General features: G+C 36.4%; 1 protein-coding gene across 5 annotated transcripts in view; it reads left to right on the forward strand.

Annotated features, from left to right (window-relative positions):
* The window catches only part of GRM5 (glutamate metabotropic receptor 5), a 238,689-nt gene that overhangs the window by 177,082 nt on the left and 39,771 nt on the right, over positions 1-21,836 (forward strand). For all 5 annotated transcript variants that reach the window (XM_068181558.1, XM_068181556.1, XM_068181557.1 and 2 more), the window contains 2 exons: positions 6,046-6,281; positions 17,185-17,431. In XM_068181558.1, coding sequence (XP_068037659.1) covers positions 6,046-6,281; positions 17,185-17,431 — 483 coding nt within the window. The remainder of the gene's footprint in view (positions 1-6,045; positions 6,282-17,184; positions 17,432-21,836) is intronic.

The following is a 21,836-nucleotide window of genomic DNA, read 5'->3' on the forward strand; positions in this document are numbered from 1 at the left end:
CTAGACAAACATCAAAGCCTTTACAAATAATTGATCTAGAGCGAACATAGCAAAAAAGTAAGCAACTTCCATTGTAGCGCAACTTTGCATTTAATCCTAAGAATAGCAAGTTGTCTAGCCATCCAAAATGCCTTTCTTGGAGATATGTCAAATATTTTCCTTCTCATGAAAGAATTATTTGAGAATCAAGAGAGCATATTGCACAATTTGAGTGTTCTTGGTGTTTTCAGAAGTTTTCAGGCAAATTTCCCCTCAGTTTAGGGGGGACCTCATATGACTTATATATATAGATATAACTTCAGTTAAAATTATCAGCTTTGACACCTGGCAAGCGTAAAGAAATAGGAATCACACATTGGAAAGTGCATTTTTTTTGTACACCCTAATACAGTCAGGCTGAATTCCTTTGCAGCTCTGAACTACAGATGAACACAGCTGCAAAACTCTCTGTTTTCATGCAAATTAGTTGTTGCTATAGGCTACCATCCCTCAAGTTGCCATCACAACCTTTCTCAGCTTGGGGAAGTTTGGATACTCAGCAAGTAATTAGTACCAGCAATCCCCTGTGTAAGGTATTGGCCAAATTCACTGCATAGCTACTTCTAGTTATCATGTTGTAGAAAACTGTGGGTCATTCTGCCTAAAAATAATTAGGTAATTTCTTTCCTTTGAATTACCCTTAAATTTATTTATCTTTATAGTATACATGAAAAGGAAGGAAAAAAAAAAAAAAAAAAAAAAAAAAAAAGAGGATCTGCAATCTAAAAAAAGCCAGGCAGCAAAATAAGAATTCATTGCATGCACAGTTATTATAAAATGAGCTCATCTAAATGCATCAGTTTACAGCTGCTCAGCAAAAGCAATGCCACCCTCCTCTCAGTATTTAGCAAACAATTTACTTTTGCAAGACTGGTAGTGCTTTGAGAAAAGTGTGAGGACTCTTTTAGAGTTTTTAAAATACATGGAAAAAAAACCTTGGAAGAGCAGAGAAATACAGTGAAATTAATTTTAAAGCCACTTAGACAAAAATTCCTGCACAGGTGGAGAATTATATTTTCAAGTGCTATCAGTCAGATTTTTGGCAGGAGAGTGATTATAGATGTGGGCAGAACAGCAGTTTCCATCATTATTATGTGACCTGCCTACAAACAGATTTTTGCATAACAAAAAAAGAGACCAGTCTACAGCCTAATGAATGCACTCATTAACTGTAATAATGTAAGCTATAGCTTGAAAGGGACTTCAGAGAAAAAGAAACCAGCTCAACTTATTCCAAGACCCTGCTGCATTTTCAACATAGAAAATAAGTGGAACAGTTTGCAAAAGGAAGTCTATTTTTGTTGTACACGTGTGTCTCTTAGTATTTTGTCTAATCGTGGAAATAGAGGTTTAGAATGCATGCCGAATTTTCCAGGTGGTTTTCACAGGAATCCTAAAGCTATGTTTGCCAGCTCACTGGTACTATCTCAGAACATTTTACTGTTCATAATTTGTCCAGAGCCAAGAGCTGAAAACTTTCTTTCAGTAGACTGAATCACTTAATGGACCAAACCACTAGACATCTCTGCAGCTTTCTTTGCTCTAAAGAACTGGTGTAAAAAGACAGGGCACCAGGTAACATGGGGATGAGCTTCTGCAGGAACATCACCTCCAGCTGGTTTCTGGATGTCCACCAGGTTGCAGTTGTAGTCGGTTTAGCATTAGACCTCTCCCTGCTAACATCTCCCACCCAGGACTGGCAGCAGCCTAGAGCAGACAACTCCACCATCCTAGTTAGTTAGTTAGTTAGTTCCCAAAAAAATCTTTATGTCTTGCTAGCATATTCTTAATAATACAGGATAGATCTTGATAGTGTATACCTGAGAGCTTATCAATGACAACCATTTTTTTTAAAGTGAGACACTTACAAAAATATCACCGTTAGTTAAAAAAAATCATATTTCCCACTCACTGTTGCTTAATTTATTAGTACTATAAAATTAAAATGAGTTGATTGTCAAATATTCATAAAATAGTGACTGAAATGGGTTGCAGTAGTTTCAGGGACTGTCAATTTCCACAGTGTATCTGTTTGTTCTGCCCCTCTTGTATTATCCAACATACGCTCTTGCTAAATTTTGAAGCAGACTATATTTGATTATCTTCAAATGACAGGTTGTGTATTGTTTTCCATAATTTGATTCTCACAACAGCAAAGTTCCAACTTTGTCAGGATACTGCATGGAATGAAACAAAACCACAACAGGCGTTGGCACTGTTCAGGAGTACTTAAATCTGAAGTTGTCCTTGAAGGATATTGTGGTACTGAATGGAAAAATAGTAAATTATAATATTTATTTAATCTCTTTATCAGCATAGGGTTTTCCAGTTTGAAACTTTTTTAGTCCAGCTGTCCCTAAAAAGTGGCAGAATTTCTCTACTTCATTGAAAGACTTCTCAAGAATCTGAAAACTTTCATTGAAATCAATATGACAAACCCTATAACTGAGATTTAAGAATTGTCTTAAATAATGTGAAATATCTGTAATATTTAAAAATTAAATCTGTGTCTATTTAGTATGTAGGCATGTTCGTTTGGGCAAATAATTTTGTAGTTGTTCAAATAGGGTACCTTATAGCTGACTCATTGGTTTTGGAGTTTCATTTCCCCTTACAAAGGTCATTTGGGCTATGGAAGTCACAAGTCTTACATATAGGGCCAATATTGCAGAATTGGTGCTATGAATATTCAAAACTGAGCTGGCCTTAAACTGCCAGACCTGTGTTTACTTCAGACTGTCAACCACAATGTCTAAATTAGGGAACATTGAATTTATTTTCTGTGTTAAAACCTCAAAGGATTATCTTGATTATACTGAGATAGAGTTATTTGGGGATTAGATGTAAAAACCTTCCTTTCACCCTACAAAAAAGAGATAAAACAGTTTCATTTTCATTTAGAGTAATTTTGACCCAGTGCACACTCCTGCCTACCGTGATTGCATCATTGGAATTAGCTGTGTATAGCCTAACACGTCATTTAGCCTAAATAAATTTCTCTTTCTTGTTGTGTCCCATAGCAACTACAGAGAGAGAAAAAATACAATAATGAATAAATAACTAGGCCAAAACATTACAAGAACCTGGGGGAGCTGTGAAGGAGAGTCATTGTTTTAGCTTTCTTTGAATTTTTTGTCTAACCTGCTGGGTTTTACAGAATCATCCTTCCAAGACAAATGTCAAACCTCAACAACTACTAGTGCATAGTGGATGTCAAGAAGTCAGATAGTCTACTGCCATGCCTTCCCCAAGGCAGGGACATTTATATCAGATGGATGCTCGTCTGTTTTGCTCTCTGACACCCCTAAGAGTCTTCACTTCAAGCTATTCTAGTTCCTCATTTTCTTTGCTGTGAGGAAAATTTCCTGGTGTCTGAGTCATTCTCTTTTCAGTTTAAGTCCTGAATGCTTATCTCAAAATGATAAACAATTTGTGATCTTTTTGCTGATGCTTTTGATGTACCTGAAGACAAATAGCACATGTCTTCCCTAGTATTGTATTTGGTTCTTTAGGCTATAAAACTTCAGTTAATTCAATCAAGCCTGTTTTCTCGATCATCTCACTTTTTGGTTCACCCTTCATCTCTGAAACTGAAAACTAGATGTTTTAAATATTCATTCTATCCTGTATCCACTTTCACCAATTTTGGAATAGTCATTTAACATTTGCTTTGCTACATTGTCCATCTGAGGCTTTGTGATCGCTACATCGTTGTCTGTACAATACACACTTTGAGTAGGTTTTATAGAATATTCCTAAACACCTTTTGCTCTAGAAGCTAAGGGGAAATACTTATTTGGATGAGAAGCAGCTCTGCTGAATTAAGAAGCTCTCCTGCAGAAAAGTTGAGGAGGGTTATGTAATTGTCATTAAAGAGTTGTCATTTCCATCTTTTTTAATAATTTAAAGGTATAAAATGGTATCTCTGTTGAAAATCTTCTAAGAATTATAGCTAAACATAAAATAATTCTGTAAATTTTATACCACCCTGCTGGCTTAGATCTACAAAACTGCTCCTTTGAAAATGATAAAGAAATTAATTACAAGAAAACAGGCTGTTTTCTAGGTTTTCTATGAGAAAACTCATAAAGCTGGGACACTGACAGCATGGCTTTAATTTTTCATATTCTACCCAGTTAAAAAAAAAAAAATCCCACACTACAAAACCTATCACTTCCTGCATTCAAAAACTTGTCCGGTTTCATGAGGGTGGATAAAACTGCTTTAAAAACTTGCCAAAGAACAAGAATCTTTTAAAGGAAAGGTTAAATCAGTAATAATTTTAAAACACCTTCTGTGGCTTTTATCACAAAACAACCCATAATGGGTTTTAACTCTGTCCAGAAAACATTCCTGGTGGAAGTGGTTTGACTTACTTGAGCCTCTTGAGTGCAGTTAGGAACATTAACACCTGTGTCAATCCCTAAGCTGGAAGGTAAATTTTCCAAGTGTTTTACTCAAGGTGAACAGCAATGCTCATCTTTCTCCTTTTGTAATGCATATTTTACTTTTCTGTGCTGAGTAAATCAGTGCATTTGAAATCTAAAGCATGTTTAATGGTTCTTTCATTTTGATTCCAGACACTGGATATTTTTTCCCCCTGGTGAAGCTGCTATTTACTGACACTGCACCTGTGCTAGGAAGATGTAGTCAAGAGTCCAGGCTCTGCTGAAATAGTGTCTTGTGCAGGAGTCACTCTCTGAGGGCTTTTGCTCTGTGTGAGGACAGCTGAATGCACAGCATAAGGAATGCACTGGGGACCAGGTGTCTGCAGCAGGATTCCTGCCTGCTCTGCAGTACAGAAGAAAAGTTTAAGACAAGCAGTGAATGATCAAAAGAGAACAACAAATCCAAACACAAAAAGGTTACCTACATCACATAAAGTATGACTAACTTACAGAAGGGCTATCTTTAAACAAATCATGTAGATTTAAAATAAGACAAGTTGAACTTATTTTTTATCTGTCAATTATTCAACTTTTAGGATCTAAAGGTACTCTCTATAGTCAGCATCAGTGTCTTTTTTGGGGGGGTAAATGCTAATCTGAGATTCTTCTCCAAGTCTCTGACTTTTGAAAAACTGAAATATCATGTTCATAATAAAAGAGAAGAAATCTGAAATGTTCTAATGAAATATGTACACTTTTAGGGTTGAGTGAAACTTCATAAATGCCAGTACTTCCAGGAAAATCCATTTTTAAATGGGTAGAGGGAAATTACCCTGAACGTTTGTGACATTTTGTTTGAGTGGGGTTTTCAGTTGCTTCTGTCTCCTTGTGGTTTGAGGGTTGCAAGCTGAAATGTTAACAGAAGGGGATTAAAATTCTGTGTGCAGTTCAGTATCACACAACTCCATAAAGCTCCAGCCACAAGCAACAAAGAAATAGGAGCAACACCTGGATCTGCATAATGCTCTGCCCAGCTTCATTAACCATGTCTGCAGAGAGGATTAATTGCTTCAGATGCAATGCCATGTTGTCTCTGTGCTGGTGTTTCTGCTTGAGCAGTTCCACCCCATTCAAGGCTTGCTTCTGGCTCTTTGTGCTGTGCTTCATCAAGAAGTATGAACATGGTCTGCGACACATGCTGCCCTTTGCACAGTGAGAGGTCCTGTCCTCAAAGTCATGTTCTCTCAGGTAAGAGTAGTATCAACTCAGTGTCAGGGAAGTGCTGAAACCAAGGTTTTCTCCCCTCAATGAGGTTAATTGATGCAGAGATGCACTTATACACAGCAGATTTCAGGATCTCTGATTTTTAACATTGTTTCAATTACCTGACACAGAGAATGTGGAATAGGTAATTTATGTAGAAGGTGCTGATGTCAAGCAAATGTAAGTATAACACTGAATTCTTCCTCTAGAAGAGTTACAGGTGCTTTACAAGACTTCAGTCAGAACCACAACTGCTAGTGTGTGTGCTCTTAGGCTCTGATTTTCAGTGTTAAGGAAGCTCTTTTCTCATTCCTTTGAATGTTCAATGTTGTGTCCCTTTCCTTTACCCCCGTAGTGACGGCTGGGCAGACAGGTATGACGTGACAGAAGGGTACCAGAACGAAGCCGTTGGTGGGATAACAATCAAGCTGCAGTCCCCAGACGTGAAATGGTTTGATGATTACTACCTACAGCTCCGGCCAGAAACCAATCATCGGAATCCATGGTTTCAGGAATTTTGGCAGCACAGGTTCCAGTGCCGGTTGGAAGGGTTTCCCCAAGAGAACCCTAAATACAACAAGACCTGCACAAGTAAGTGAATTTATTACTTCTGCTGAGTGAAACAATGTGAATGAAGGTCTGGTCTGATGCAGTATGGTCTGGTGAAATATTGAGTTGGATTGGAAGGAAAAGAAGCTGTAATTGCAATGCTTGTGGTTTTCAAAATGATAAAAAGCACAATTTTTAGTGTTGAGATTTCTAAAGAAACAGATAGAGCTTCAGTGCCTAACTGCTGTATTTGAAAAACTCCATGCTACTCTACCTCCACAGGCATGTAAGCACTTTAAAAAATGCTGCAACACAAAATTAAATGTGCCTTTTCAGTAAAAGAGCTAATCATATTGCTTTGGGTCACAAAAGTAATGAGAGAGCTAATATACTACAAGTTATCTGAAGCCCTTATGGCAGTAATGATTATTTATGAACTTCATATAAAACACTAGGTGATTTGAAAGATATCATCAGGTTTTCTTTCAGCCATGGGTTATTTCAGGATATGCCATTTTGAGCTGATTATTTTCATTCAATTGTACTAATTTTAGCAAAAACTCCCACAACATTTTGTCATTTCTGCACTGCAGATAGATGTGGTACATTTTTTCTGGGGCTCTGTTGGTTTTTTTTTTAATATTTATTACTTCTGTTAATTGCTCTTTATTTCATGAGGTGCCAGGCAGTCCTAATGTTTTCTAGGCTGTGAACTGGTACCCATGTCTTGCATTCCAAAGGGCATGGGGACCTGTGGCATCAGTCAAATGACAAGAGACAAAGCAGGAACCAATGACTCAGTGCCTCAGCGACAAAACCCCAGACTACCTGGAAAGGATCCTTTATTCAGGTTCAGAGTCCAAGAGTCCTTCCTTTGAGGCTAGGATTGTTTCACAAGCCCCTTCTAATTCTCTGTAATTCTCTGGGCAAATTTTTAACTATTTCTGACCCTTGAGATATCACTAATACCATGGGTATTCTGGCAGTGTTGAGGATAATGTGGTGCTATGCTGGGCATTAGTCCAACCACAGCTCTAAAACCCAAGGGTTCTTCCATTCTAAAAATGTGAATATCTTCCACACACCCATGAGACCGAGAAATGTCTTAAAGGATCAGTCTCTTGGATTTGTGCAACACAAGCCCCTACCTAAATCCCACTTAATGATCTCAAAGTCTTCCTTTTGATTTGGACACGGTCTCAGAGGAAGTTTGTGAGTGAGATGTAAATTGAATCTAGGAATTCCAAAATCTCAGTGTACACTTTCCGCATTCAAATCACTTTTCCCTATTATTTTTGTTCTGTTACCCTTCCAACACAGTTTGAGACAGGTTTTATTTGCACTATTGACAGGTACTGCATATTGAGCAGCAAACTTCATTGATTTCCTCATGAAAATGTGGACCTGTTTCCTGAGATGTCAATGCAATGGGCATAGCTGGATGCAGGCTAATAAAAACCTGGTTTCCATCAGTGTGCCATGTAAAAAACATTTCAATTTAACTTTTGTTGGTTTCTTTTTAAACTTACCTTTTACCAACAATGTGAGAATCTAATTTATGTTTTATGTGAAAGATTGGGAACTATGAAATGTAAGTGCCTAAGGAGTCTTTTATGGCATCGAAAAAAAAATTCACCACCACAGAAAAATTATCATGGGGGTGCAGGGAGATGTTATTTTATACACTAATTCACCAGTCATGGATATAAGACAACTTAATCGTTAAGCTTGAATTGTTTGGTGTGAACAACACTCATGGCTGGAAGCTTTCCCACAAAAAGAATCTCAGCTCGAATAGGTTCCTAAAACCTAGGAATATCAAAGACACAAAAAAAGGTGCAAAAATCCAAATCTTCTGATTTGCAAATCATGAATAGAGAAGAAGAGAAATCTAAATAGATTGCTCTAACTTCCTTTTTTTCAGTTTTGTTGTAATATTCAGGTCTGGACCATGATGGGTACAGTAAAATAATTAAAACCATATTACAAAAACTTTAATTCTTTCTTGTTGCTGTAGGGCAAAAATGTTAATTGTAGTTGTAGAGCTTCCTGTGGATTAACCAGCAAGAAAAACATAAGTTTATTCACTGAGAATTGCAAGAGGGAGACATTTTGATGCTGCAACTTTAAGATCAAAATTACCATGAATATTTGAAATTAGAATTGTAGTTGCTGTTTCTGCCTCATTTCCTATCACCCATACAAATTTGAAAATTATGTCTTTTCAATTCCTATATTACTATTTATTTATTTTGAACAATCAAAGTTATGAGTTCTAAATTCCCTCAGTTCAGACTTCACAATTGTAAAGATGATACTTGCCCTCAGCGGTCATAAATGTTTCACAGACTGTCCTAAGAGTTTCTGCATGCTGAGGAATTAGATTTGGTTCTGATTTCATCTGGTAAGAAAACAGGACTATGGCCATTATTTTATCTAACGACATGCATGGTGTTCTCCAGAAGCTGCATTAAAAAAAATATTAAAAAATCCAAACACACTAAAAAGTTAAGCTACAGGTGTTTTTTAGGATTACAATTAATGTGATTAAGTTTATTGAGAAATGCTGGAGAGAAATCAAAACCTTTTTTTTACATCAAAAGTCAAGCAATTCTTTACTTCTTGGAATAAAGATAAAAAGATAAACATAGAGCTGATGTTAATAGATAAGGTCATTATTGAATGAATATATCTATGTAAAAGGCAGTAACCATTATATTAGTGGGGAAAAAAAATAATTGTTCTTTGTAATCCAGTTGTGTGTCACAAAAACATAAAGAATGGTTAAGTGTATAGTCAAGTTTATTCAATAAGAAAATAAACACAGGAAGATATGGCTGAAATCTATGTAACAAGTGACTTCATCTATGCACCACCTATGAATTTAGTTGTTAAAATCTCTTCATTTGCTTTGATGAATCCTGCCTAATAGAATATTAGGCTACATTTATCCCTGTGACGGAAAATACATGAAGCCATAAACCATTGTAATCATCTCATGTGACTTGTGAGTATTTTTCTCACATTTTAACATAAGCTATTCATAAACAGTTTCAGGGCAGGTATTATTATTAATGAATACATGATTCAGTATGATATGTGTAATCAAATTATAAAATCAACCAAAGAGAATTCAAAAAACAATAACAGATTTTTTCTCCATTAATGTCTATTAAGCACTAAAAAGTTTCCATTCCTTCGCATTAACTCAGTTCATATTGAGATGAAAATTTCAGCATCCAGCTCATTTTTCATTTGCAGATTAGAACATACTTGCTTAATCCAAATGGGTGTAACTGCTGCTGCTGCTAAGAACATTGATTTTCTGCCCAGCTGGAGCACTACAGAAAGTGAGAAGTTCACAGACATATCTGACTTGATTTTCAGTCTAATCAGTTCCGTGACACAGGAGAGCTGCTACAAGCCACCTCTGAGGAACAAGAGTCAGAACAAAGAATTTAAAATGCATGTGTAAAAGGAGACATTTAATGGCTTCCAAACCCTAGTGATTTTACAAGATTTGCGGTTGGTTTCACCTCTAGCACCAGTCAGAGTTTTTTTTAATATCTAAGACCATAATTCAAAGAAGTTCATAAGTAGGTCTGCAAGCTGATCCAGATGAGTAACTCCACTCAATGACCAGTTTCAGGTCTCAAAACGCTAATCTAATCCCTTGGTATTGATTGCCTTTAGACCTTTGAAGATGAGACGTTTATATGATTGCTTTCTTTCAGACGGAGTTCCCACCAGATCTCTAGTTCCTAGTACCTTTTCACCCTGGTGAGGGTGTTTTAAAAAATGCATCCTAACACCAAGTAGAAACAAAACCCAACATAAGTTAATTATGTGGTGAGGCTCTGGCTCAATGGACAGTACTGGAAAAAGACAAGTCCTCAAAGTCACCAGGAGCAGAAGCATATTTATTACATTTACCAGTCTGTTAAATTATTGATATTGCCTGCACTGTTAAGTGATATTATTTTTCCCATGCTGTGCAAAAGCTGGAGGCATGGATGGAACAGCATTATTTATGGTGATACTCGAACACAGAAAACACATCCCAAGTATCTGTGATCTAAGTCATGGACAATAAAGAGTAAATAAATAGAGGCTGATGCTGCTGAAGCAGTGCAGTATCTTACATTGATTGGCAGAGGCTACAGACTTAAGAAAAAAAATAGCAGTTTCATGTAAAGGAACAGTTGAAACAAGAACCTGGAGGGAGGTTATAGGTCACTTGTGCAGGTACTCACAGCAGGGTCCTGACATGAAATACAGTGGTTCAAAGCAGTGAAGTAGAAAACAAATGGAAATTATGGGGGCTGGGTCATTACAGACAAAGGTCAGCCACAAACAAGACATAGAGGGCACTGGAAGTGAGGAAAGCAGCCATGGCTCAGTCTGCCATGGCTGGGAGCAAGGACGCTGTGATAGGGTTTATAGGGAAGAACACACAGTGATGTACAGGTGTCCTGGTTACAGCTCCCAGGAAAAAGAGATTTGCAGCAGCATTTTGAATGCGTCTTAGAAGGGTGCAAAAATCCCAACTTCCATTCATGATTTAACCATGTGGCTTCTCTGAGATAAAAGTGCTTTTTCCGAGGGTGTAAAAATTCTCATAAAAGAAGGATGGCCAATGTACCTCCAAGCAATTTAGAAGAGGATTAAGAAGGAATGAGTTTATTTCCAGAAAGAGAGATTAGGGAAATTTGGGATAAATACAAGAAAAGTTTTTCTGCTTAAGGTACAAATGTGCACATAAAATGAAAGTGTAAAAAATACCTACCCATTTGCTGAGTCTCATCCAGTTCCAGCTATTTTTAATGAGTACAAAAGGACACACAGAAAGTCCACGGTTTCAGATGAACAGAAATTTGGTTTAACAAATGTCCCTTTTGGGTTTCCAGATAGAATGAAGGAATAAAACATGACTGTCTAGTCTTTTGCACTGCAACATGCAAATGTGTTGATTAAATGCAGGCTCTATTGCCAAAACTGGTTTAATCAGAACTCAGCCAACAAAACATAAATGCTGTCAGAACGGAAAGGTATTTTCCATATTTCAAGGAATGTGTCACATTTAAACATCATATTTCTCAGACTTAACATTCCTGTACTTTTATTTTTAGACTGCAAATAAAAGCAGAACTAAGTTAAAAATTAATTTCTGGTTTTTTTAACAGTGAATTAGAAAGCCTTTAATTCTCCTGAATAAATCCTGAGTGTCATTCAGTTTGATATTCAGCTTGGGCACCGGCAAGCTGAATTATGGTCCAGCCCTTTTTTTTATGCCCCACATTTCAGACTTGGAACTCAAACATTGTTATTACTACTTTTACAGTGATGCTGGGCCAGATCCAGAAATTTCCAAAGGCAAATCAGCTGTAAGGCATAAATCCAGATCTGAATTTTCTAGCAGTCTGATATAATCTGAGCCAGGAGCCCACACAGACATGTTACTAATTTTTTGATTCAGAGAAAGAAGCAATGTGAGACTAAAAACTGCTACATGCTCTGGTTTATAATTTTGAAAGCCTTTTTGATATGAATTGATCCTGAATTTAACACATCTGTAACTCAAACACTTCAATAGCTTGAATCTTCTCATTGTTACAGAATTAATCAAACTCCTCCAAAATCTGACTACAAAACTCCATTTGTTTTTCCTTCCCTTTATGTTCCCTGATTTCTTCCTTCAATATATTAGATGTATGTGATGATACACCTAATATGATTTTCTTCTTTATATTACAATTCTTTTTCCAACTGCTTTACTGAGCCTTGGAAACTATCTGGACCATGTCTCTCTAGCCTTAAAAATTAACTTATAATTAAATTTATTCAGATTAGATAAGTTTCATATTGGATGTTTCATTGGCTTAGTTCCTGTCATTCTTTTCTCTCGGCAGTTCAATTTCCTATATAGATTGAAATACTTCATATAAGCATGTTTGCAAGTACAGAGAGTTTTATGCCACCATTTATTGTACTTTTGCATCTCTAGCAGTTGAGCTTTGTTGCAATTTGACCAAAGAAACTGAATTCTGCAAAGAATAGTACTGTTAAGAAAATTATATGGAGAAATAGGTGTTTATTTACTTACCTTCTCCTAGGACTACCTGTTGCTGTTGATCTTTTTTGCTGATTATACTGAACTTGACAAGGGAAGCCAGACTGCCACTGTTTTGTGGGCACCCAGGGATGAAGATCCAGCTCTTGTCAGATTTGTGAGTGGTCTGAGAATGTCATGGCTGTGCACGTTTAAATAGATGCAAAATACCAAAGTCAACTAAGTACTCTGAAAAAAACCTTTTGGAAGTCATCCCTGGATTTCAATACATTGAATTTGGTGTCTCAGTCATTCTCAACATTTTGGTGCCACTCAACATGTAAAATGTAACAGAGCTGATACTGGCTTTCGGTTAAGAAGAGTGAGTTAGAACTGGTCAAAAGCATTGGGTGAGGGAATTACACTGGAAGGTACTTTCTTGTCAAATTTCAGATATGTTCCATAGCAGCATTAAAATGGGTCATTTTTGTTTTCTTATCTCAATAATGCTGAAAAGCTTTGTTTCAAGCTTTTAACTTACCTTCACATTTTTCAGTTTTATGCTATGTGTTTTGCCTCAGCATAAAAATGACATTTCCCTGAGAAAAAGGATACTTGAACTGCATTAAATTTCCCATAGAGCAAGAAATACCATACCTCTTTGCTTCTGTCCAAGAGCCTGTAATAAATTAAAATAGGAAAACAAATAAATAAATAAACTACTGCAATTGATTTTTTAGTAGAAAAATACACCCAGAACCTTACAAATTATACAGAACTGAAAGTTACTTTATCATTTCACATTGCTTTGCTAGAAAGCTCTGGTAACAGATTTTGGAAAAGGTTCCAAAATCAGTCTTTTTTTCTATATCTTTAAACAAGGAGAATTTAACTAGATATGAACAATATGATTCTTGTGGACAACCTTTCCTCCGTTTTACAAGATATCACACATTTCTTCAGTGCATGTTTCTGGGATGAGTGACTTGGTGACATGTCATCCAGAGCATACAGAACCAGTCAAAACTACACGTGTTCCCAAGGAGTACAACAGGGATAACATGGACCTGCTGACAAAGCTAAAAAGCCACATATTATATCCTGCAGAAGACAGACACTTCCATGGTTTTGTTGAAAAGATCAGCCTGTTGTCCTGATTTTTTCTAAGAAATTCACTAAGGCAAAGGAAAGAAAATCTAGGAAAACACATTGGTTGATGGACTTCAAGTACGGTGAGCAGAATGTGAATGTGGGACGTATTTGCTAGCAAAATTAGAGCTCATTTCCATCAGCCTCTTGTCCGTCAAAACAAAATTTAGCACAAAGAATCATTGAATATTTTAATGGCATATTTATGGAAATTGTATAGAAACTAAATTGTGATATAGTCATGGAGAAATATTATGAAATAATTGGAGGCTGTAGGATATACCTGTGGTTTCCATTGTAATGTCTCTTATGACTTTGTAATAAACAACCTTTTGATCACTGAGAATTTTTAAATAATAGTAATAGTAATAATAGTAATAAAAAAAAAATAATAATAAACACTAACAATTTCCCTTCTTTTCAGTGCTAAACTCATTGCAAAGCAAACAAATTGCTCTACTCTTTGAAAAAAAATATATTCTCCAATATTGTGTCTGATATTTTGTCCTCCTGTTTCTCCTCAGGGAATGAAATAAGGTGGTTGAGGGATTGTCCAGAATGCAAAGTATTTTCAGTCTTCATTTTACCCTTTATTAATTCTTTAAAATGCAAAGTATTTTCATCTTTGGAAAAGTTAAAAAGCAGAAAAATAATATTGAACCATAGTAATTTTGCACTCTTTAACATCCTTGCTTGATGAGGCTTTGTAGTATAACAAGTTGGCAAGTATTTCATCTTCCTTGAGGGTAAAAACATGGGAAAAAGAAAAGGAATTAAGTTTTACATCAAAAATCTGTAAAATAATGAAATCTATTGAAGTATGCTTATTTCATGCTCAGTACTAGAAACAGTAGCCAAATTTCAGAATTTGCTGCAAAGATGTAGGTTTGGTTTGGTTTGTTTTTATGTTTATAACATTTTTACATTTTTTGTTTTTTGTTGTTGAGTGAGAGACTACCTTTTAGCCTTTTAGCTTGTGTATTCTGCCTTCCCTTAAAACCACTGCTAGGGTTACTGGGGTAAGTAAGGGTTGCTTATATGCTTCAAGTTTGACATGCCAAAATACTTTGTGAAATGGGTTGAAAGTAACTTTTATACTTGGTTTTGATTAGTTTTTTTTTTTTTTTTTTAATGTTGCCATTTTTAAGGCTTAATTACAATATAGTAAAAAGAGAAAAAAAACTCTTTTGTCTCAGTTTTTGTGATTTTACCTTAAATACAGAATCTTGTGGTACTATAAACTGACCTTGACAGGTTGAATTTTCCCTATACAGCCAAGTGAGGTAATTAATATCTCAGATGAATGTGTTCTCCAGCTGCAGGAAGTATATTAAAATTCTCACAGCAGCTAAATCCCTCACAAGTCCATTGCCAATTGCCAGCAGCTTCTAGGAAGAGCTAAGCAGGCTTATTATAAATCATCAGGTGAACAGAATGAGGTTCAGTGTTTAAAGAAAATCAGAATAATAATTTCATAAAACTGAAGCACAAAACCCAGTGGAGAGTAAGAATTAAGAAGTAAGTTATTAGATTTTTAAGCAATCATATGCAATAAAGCAGCTGAAAATTTGTTTTATGATAAATAATATTGCCAATGCAAATCTGATTCATTCTAACGGCTACTATAATTAACTGCATGGTGTGTAAGGTGCTAATTTTGTGGATGAATAATTGGTTAAAACAAGTTTTATGTATTGTACTGTAATACGCTTGCTCAATTTTCCACCTAATTTCAATTAATATGGATTTTACATGTACTCTGCTGTTTCAGTTTTCATGCCTATTATTTTTAATTAGGGAAAAGAAATACTGTGGTAGAACAGAGCAAATAAGCAGCACTGTGTGTTTTTTTTTTTTTTTTAATTAATATACTTCAAGTTTGTATTGTTTAGCCTTCCAAAATGTTAATAATCACTGCTCCTGAGGTTGACTGGAAATGGTGGTGCCAGCTTCCACATAAAACAGGGGGGGAAAAGGAATCTTTTAATTATCTCATTTCCTTTCTGACCTCTACATAGTGTTTTTCAGTTCAAACCCTTCCTGTTTTATTACAGTGCTGCAATAGATTTTAGTGATTAGAACTGTGGGGTGATGTTCTTGTTCACCACTGAAAAGGTGTGCTTGTATCTAGGCATACCTGCTTCATGACAGAATTGATCCCCAGCTGGAGATTCTCACCATTTTCCAATAAAGGTGCCAATCCATCAGAATTGTTTCTTGTCTTCTGGATGGATATTTTCAGACTGGATGAGTGCCAGCCTGAGAGTCCATATATTGGTCTTAATTTCTTTAAAGAAAAAGATTGCCTGTGCCTCAATTTTCTCATGACATAAAATACTTCTCAGACTGTGGCCTCTGCAACTCAGACAGGCAGGTGTGAGCGCTATCCCTGCCCCTCACTAATGCCTCTGTGGCAGGCAGACTCTCATGGAGTGGAAGGTTATTTGCATTCCCTTTACTCTGGGCTGCCCACAGAAGGGACTCCCTAGCTCCTAGGGTTATTGCTTGGTGGATAAAAGCAGAGCAAATTTTCTAATAGAGCTTTTGTTTGTCCTGCCTCCAGAGACAAATCTCTCTAGGTGTCAGATAAATATCCAGCACCATTGATGCAGTTGTTTTAGGCTCTTATTTCCCCATTATTAAAGATCTTGTGGCCAGAGTGCAGCTGTGAAGAAAAACTCCAACCTACTCTTCCTTAGTTTGCCTGGTGCTGTCAACAGAGGAAAGCTGTGTTAGTAGTAACAGTGTGCTATAAAAAATAAAGGTATTCAAGGCGCTGCTGAATGAATTTTTTCTTGTGCATTTTACAGAAACATAAATAGAGAATAGAAATGCAAAGATCATGCTTTGAAAGCCAAAAAAAATTAAGATTCACCAATTCTGGCTAAACAGAGTAATTTCCTAACCCACACTTTCAAACCCTTCACAGATTTTAATGTATTTATCATCTGTATTGCATTGTTATCCTCACTTCATAAAGAGGAGCAAGAGATGTAGAAGCAGGAGAGTTATTGGGGGGAACTCGTGGTACAGTAAAGAAGTGGTGCCTAGGTCAGTCTGTTTGCACAGGATTATCTCCATGTCTCTGAAACAAAAGTGTTTTCATAGAATTATAGAATGACTTGGATTGGAAGAGACAATAAAGATAATGTAGCTCCAATTCCTCTGCCGTGAGCAAGAACACCTTCCACTAAACCAGGCTGCTCAAAGCCCCCACCCAACCTGGCCTTGAACACTGCCACAGATAGGGCATTGACAACTTCTCTGGGCAACAGAGTTCACTGATTATTCAGAAGTGGAACTTTTTTATAAGGTTTCTACAGAGTTAACCTCTTATTAGCATTTACACTTCAACTAATTATTTCTGAAGGTTTGAAGATATTGCTGCAGGTTGAGAGAAGTCTCTGGGTTCCCTAAAATATTGTGTTATAATGTGCATGATGCATGCTTTAAAGATACACATGAAAGAGCAGAACTTTAAAACCAACATATGTGAGGTGAGCTGATGAGCTGCAGAAAGAAATATATCATCTGGATAATACAATATTTAAATAAAACCTCTACTTTAATTTCTTTATTTTTATTCTAACATGGTCAGCATGTGTACCAATAAAAACATATTTTATGACCTATTTAAGACATTTAAAATGCTTTTCCCACTGTTAATAATTAAGCCACCAGCAGATATCTGAAGATCTGGCTGCATCTTAGCCCTATTCACTAAACCCTCTGCTTGTTCCCTGACAGGCCAGATGACTCTGAGGACGCAGCATGTTCAGGACTCCAAGATGGGCTTTGTAATCAATGCAATATACTCCATGGCTTATGGGCTCCACAACATGCAGCTGTCCTTGTGCCCAGGCTACGTGGGCCTCTGTGATGCCATGAAGCCCATAGATGGTCGGAAACTCCTAGAATCTCTCATGAAGACTAACTTTACCGGGGTCTCTGGGGACATGATCTTGTTTGATGAGAATGGTGACTCACCAGGAAGGTAATGTTGACATTTGTCAAACTGTTTTAGAGCAGAGATGCTAACAGTACGCAGTAGGTATGTGCAGACTTGCCAACACATCTAAGGTCTCATACTCCTAGTTTTACATTTCCTGATTCCTGTGCTTATTTTGCAAAAATATATATTTTTAATGTGCATTTTTATGCCGTTTCAAGTTAGAGATGTGGACTTTCAGGTGTAAAAGCTTCCTGCAATAATTTGCATTTATATCTCTACCATTTAAAAGTATAATTGAAAACAATATGTTTTCAGACCTTTATGTTTGTAGACCATGATGTCCACCACAGCTTATTTCTTTCTTTGGGTGTTTAAGTGTATGTGTTTGGTTGACCTTTTAACAGTCATAGCAGATTCAGTTCTTTTATTAAGAAAACTAAGCAATATCAGAAATATTGTACTGATGCATCTGGGATTTTTTAAATCAGAATCATTAAAAACCTGCTTACATATATTCCAAATGAAATCTTTCCACTTGCATAACACACTAAGCTATCAATCCATACTGTGGATGTAAATTGAATGTAAACAAAGCTTATTTTGCTGGTAGCATGCATAAATATGTATAAATACATCTACGAAATATAAGACAAGTTTTCTATGACACATGAATCCATAGAAATGCACATTGGAAACAGTCTTGAGGTGGGGATTTTTCTGGGTTTCTGCCTACTGAATTTTCAGAGGAAGAACAGCAAGTATGATAGTATTCAAAGTATATTTATTCCCTATATTTCGTTGTATTTTCTGTCTCGTTCACTGCTTTTGCTCCAGTATTGTTTGAGATAACCCATTAAGTCCACATTATTGGAAGGTTTTAAACATCTTTTTTATGGTGCTATATAAACAGATGATTAGAGGGAAAATTTTTATCCTATATACTCATTTAAATTTTGTCTCCTCCCACTAATGTGAACAAAAAGGAAATCATTAACTTCCTAGTAGAAATGGATTGGAAAATTTAAACTCATTTGTCAAAATATTTTGACATTTCCAAAACTTTCTGTGATTTCAAACCTGATTTTTTTCTTTGTTCTATTTGCAAACCTGTAAATTCATCATTCTCCTCAAAAGCAAGCAGGACAACCACCTACACAGCAGTCTGTGTCTGTTTCTGGAGACACAAATTTTCAAAATCTTCAGAATCAGACTCTAAGAAAGGGCATTCTGAGCTAATAGGAGAACTCAGGCACAAACTGACAGAAACCTAGGAAAATTTCAGATGGAAATTTGTTTTCAGAGCTTTTTTAGCATGAGCAAGGCTTCTTCTGCTAAATGTTTCTATTTTTACAAATAGCTGAATTTTGAAGAAAGGTGTTTAGTCTGAATTTTTCTGGACAAATTCTTTTTAAGAGACATCTCAGACTTCTTTAAAATGATTTCTTTTTTGTTTTAAAGGTGCTCAGATGCAGTGGACTATATCCTACCCCATTCCAATAGGTTTCTTGTATAAAAATGACTGTGGTTTGTGACTGCCAAAAACAAATATGTGACTTGACAACATCAATAACAATATCTAAATATTGCAAAGAGATCTTTGGCTTTCCTTTTCCTTGTGTTGCCATTTTTAACAAGAATAATTTAACACCATTTGTTGCAAAGAATTTAATGGAAAATCTTGGATATTTTTAAATTCTAAGAAAGATGATGAAGAAATTATATCATGTGAAGTCATTTGCTCAGTCACAATTGGACATAAGTATTTCCCTGAAGAGCATGGGGACACCATGTGGAATATGTACCTCAGGATAGCTTAATTTTAACAAGGTCCAGCATCCCTGGATTTGTGTGATATTTGTGTCTACTCAAACTCATGATTTGTGTGTGGTTACAAAGTGGTCCAGAATTTGTTTTCTTTTGAATCATAGTTATTTGTCCCCTATTGGCCAACAATAGTCACATCATTAAATCCAGTCTATGTGCTTAAGTCAGACAACATTGATTAAAATTGTACTCTTTCATGATCAAGAAGATTTTAGAAGAACTTCTATTTCTAACTTCCAGGTTTTGAATAGTGTATAGTCTTTTAAGCACTGTCAAACACGTTGTGCAAGAGCTTGGAGACGGTGCAGTCATACTGGAACAACTCACTGCCCTGTTCCCTTGCACTGATAACTCCATCTTTATTTTGTAAAACAGGAATTTAAATCCTCGCAGCTGTACTGTGGTGGTGGTGTTAACCAGGAAATCAGAACATAAAAAGCCTTTCTCACCTAGATAGCTCAGGATTTTTATGTATAGAAAAAAGGTTTTGATATTATACAACAGATGATTAATCCTACAAGATGCTTTGAATCCTGACCCTATTTCAAAGTCCTTTATGTGTATGTTAAGTTTTAAGCAGGCAGACAGTCTAGTGTAGGGCCTGTTTTATATGAGTCAGGGGACATGGGAAAAAAAAAAAAAAAGAGTATGGAATCCGTGATTCCTCAGGAAGATAACAATTATCTGTAAATACTACCAAAATTCTAAAGACATTGAGGGGGAAGAACAGGCAAGAAAAAACAAGATGATGATGCTTTGACTGTTCTATCAGTAGAATATGTATTCCTAGCAACATCATGACACTTCTGTTTTGAAACAAGTATTTTGCACAGTGATTAGAGCACTGCTGGAAATGTGCTATTGTACCATCTGGTCTCTCCTATCCTAAAGTGACAAACTGTCCCTGTATTATCTCAAGGAACCTCTAGGGAACCAGTGACTCATGAGCCTTCACTGTAGCAATGGGCTTACTAAGTCTGGCTATTTCTACCCATCCATCAATGCTGTTCTTCGCAGAGAAGAGGGATGAGACTTATTGAGGCAATACTGTATTAAATTTATTAGGTTCCTTTCTAGTATTTGTTAAGTTCCTTACCTTGTGATGTATGCATGGCACTACTGCTAGGGGGGATCACTGGTTTAGCTTCTGTGGCTTGTCAAACACTGGCAGTACTTTTCTTAATCTGTCCACGAAACCCTAAACTGAAAGCTTTAACAGTTATACTCATAGGTGTGTTGCAGTGTCTGACAATGTTGAATAATGGTTCTACAGTGGCTTATGTGTTAACTTTTTGGTTAGTCTGTTTAATCTTCAACCAACTGTTACTATGGCTGTGAACCTCAGAAAAAAGTTAGTTTATAACCATGTGCACAAGTCTGTTTCTTTGGGTTTGTGCTTGCATTATCTGGATTCAATTATTTTGTGTCAGTTTGACATTCATATCTCCAACATTGAGGAGCTCATTGTTGAAGCTGTGGACATTTTCTTCTTTATAGAATACGGAAAGTGAAGTATTTCTAAATCTAGAAGTATAACAAATTTTTCATTCTATGTTTGCTTATTTCTTCTTCTTTGTAAAGATTCAAGAACAATATAATGTGTGTAACATCACATTGTCCATTCAGTCAGACTCCACTTTCATTTCCTTTTAGAGGCTGCTTGCAGTCCTGATCCTGCCCTGCGTGTGATTTTGGCATTGAATCCCTGCTGTACCATAGTTTCCCCACTGTGACAGAATTTTTTCATGATGCGAAGCATCTTGAGATCTATGGAAGGACAATATCATAAAACAGTTTCCCTGTATTTTTTTTTTTTACATCAGCACGGGAAAAATACCGATGTTAGATATAGTATGGCTACTGCTTGTCCATCTTAAAAGTGTTGCCTCAAAATTTAAGAGAGATATCTGTGCATCTGTCATGGTTTAACCCCAGCCAGAAACCAAGTACCTTGCAGCTGCTTGCTCAGTCCTGCATCAACAGAATCAGGGAGATTCTGTTGCAAGAAAGAGCAAGAGCTAGAAAACTCGTGGGTTGAGATAAAGACAGTTTAACAAGAAAAGCAAAAGCCACCCACACAAACAAAGCAAAGCAAACCAAGAAATTCTTTCACTTCTTGGTAGGTAGGCAAGTGTTCAGACATCGTTAAGAGAACAGGGCCCCATCATGCATAATGGTGACTTGGGAAGACAAATGCCATAGCTTCAAACATCCCCTCCTTCCTCCTTCTTCCCCCTACTTTATATTCTGAGTATGATGTCATGTGGTCTGAATACTCCTAGGGTCACTTGGGGTCAGCTGAGTCTCCTCTCAACTTCCCATTCATTCCCAACCTCCTTGTCTACTTGACAGTGCAAAAAGGCCTTGGCCGTGTGTAAATCTTGCTCAGCAATATCAAAAGCGTCTCTATATTATAAACTGTTTTCAGCACAAATCCAAAACACAAACCTATACCAGACACTGTTAAGAAGAAAATTAACTCTACTCCAACTAAACCAAACAGGGCACCTTACTAGAGAGATTGTTTGATTTCATGAGCAGGTTATTTTCCTTATTTGTACATTGAACTTCACTCTTACAATACCACTCTTAATGCAACCCTGTCTATATGCTTTGCCTTCAG

Source organism: Anomalospiza imberbis, chromosome 2 (assembly GCF_031753505.1).
Source record: "Anomalospiza imberbis isolate Cuckoo-Finch-1a 21T00152 chromosome 2, ASM3175350v1, whole genome shotgun sequence".
Classification (NCBI taxonomy): Eukaryota; Metazoa; Chordata; class Aves; order Passeriformes; family Viduidae; genus Anomalospiza; species Anomalospiza imberbis.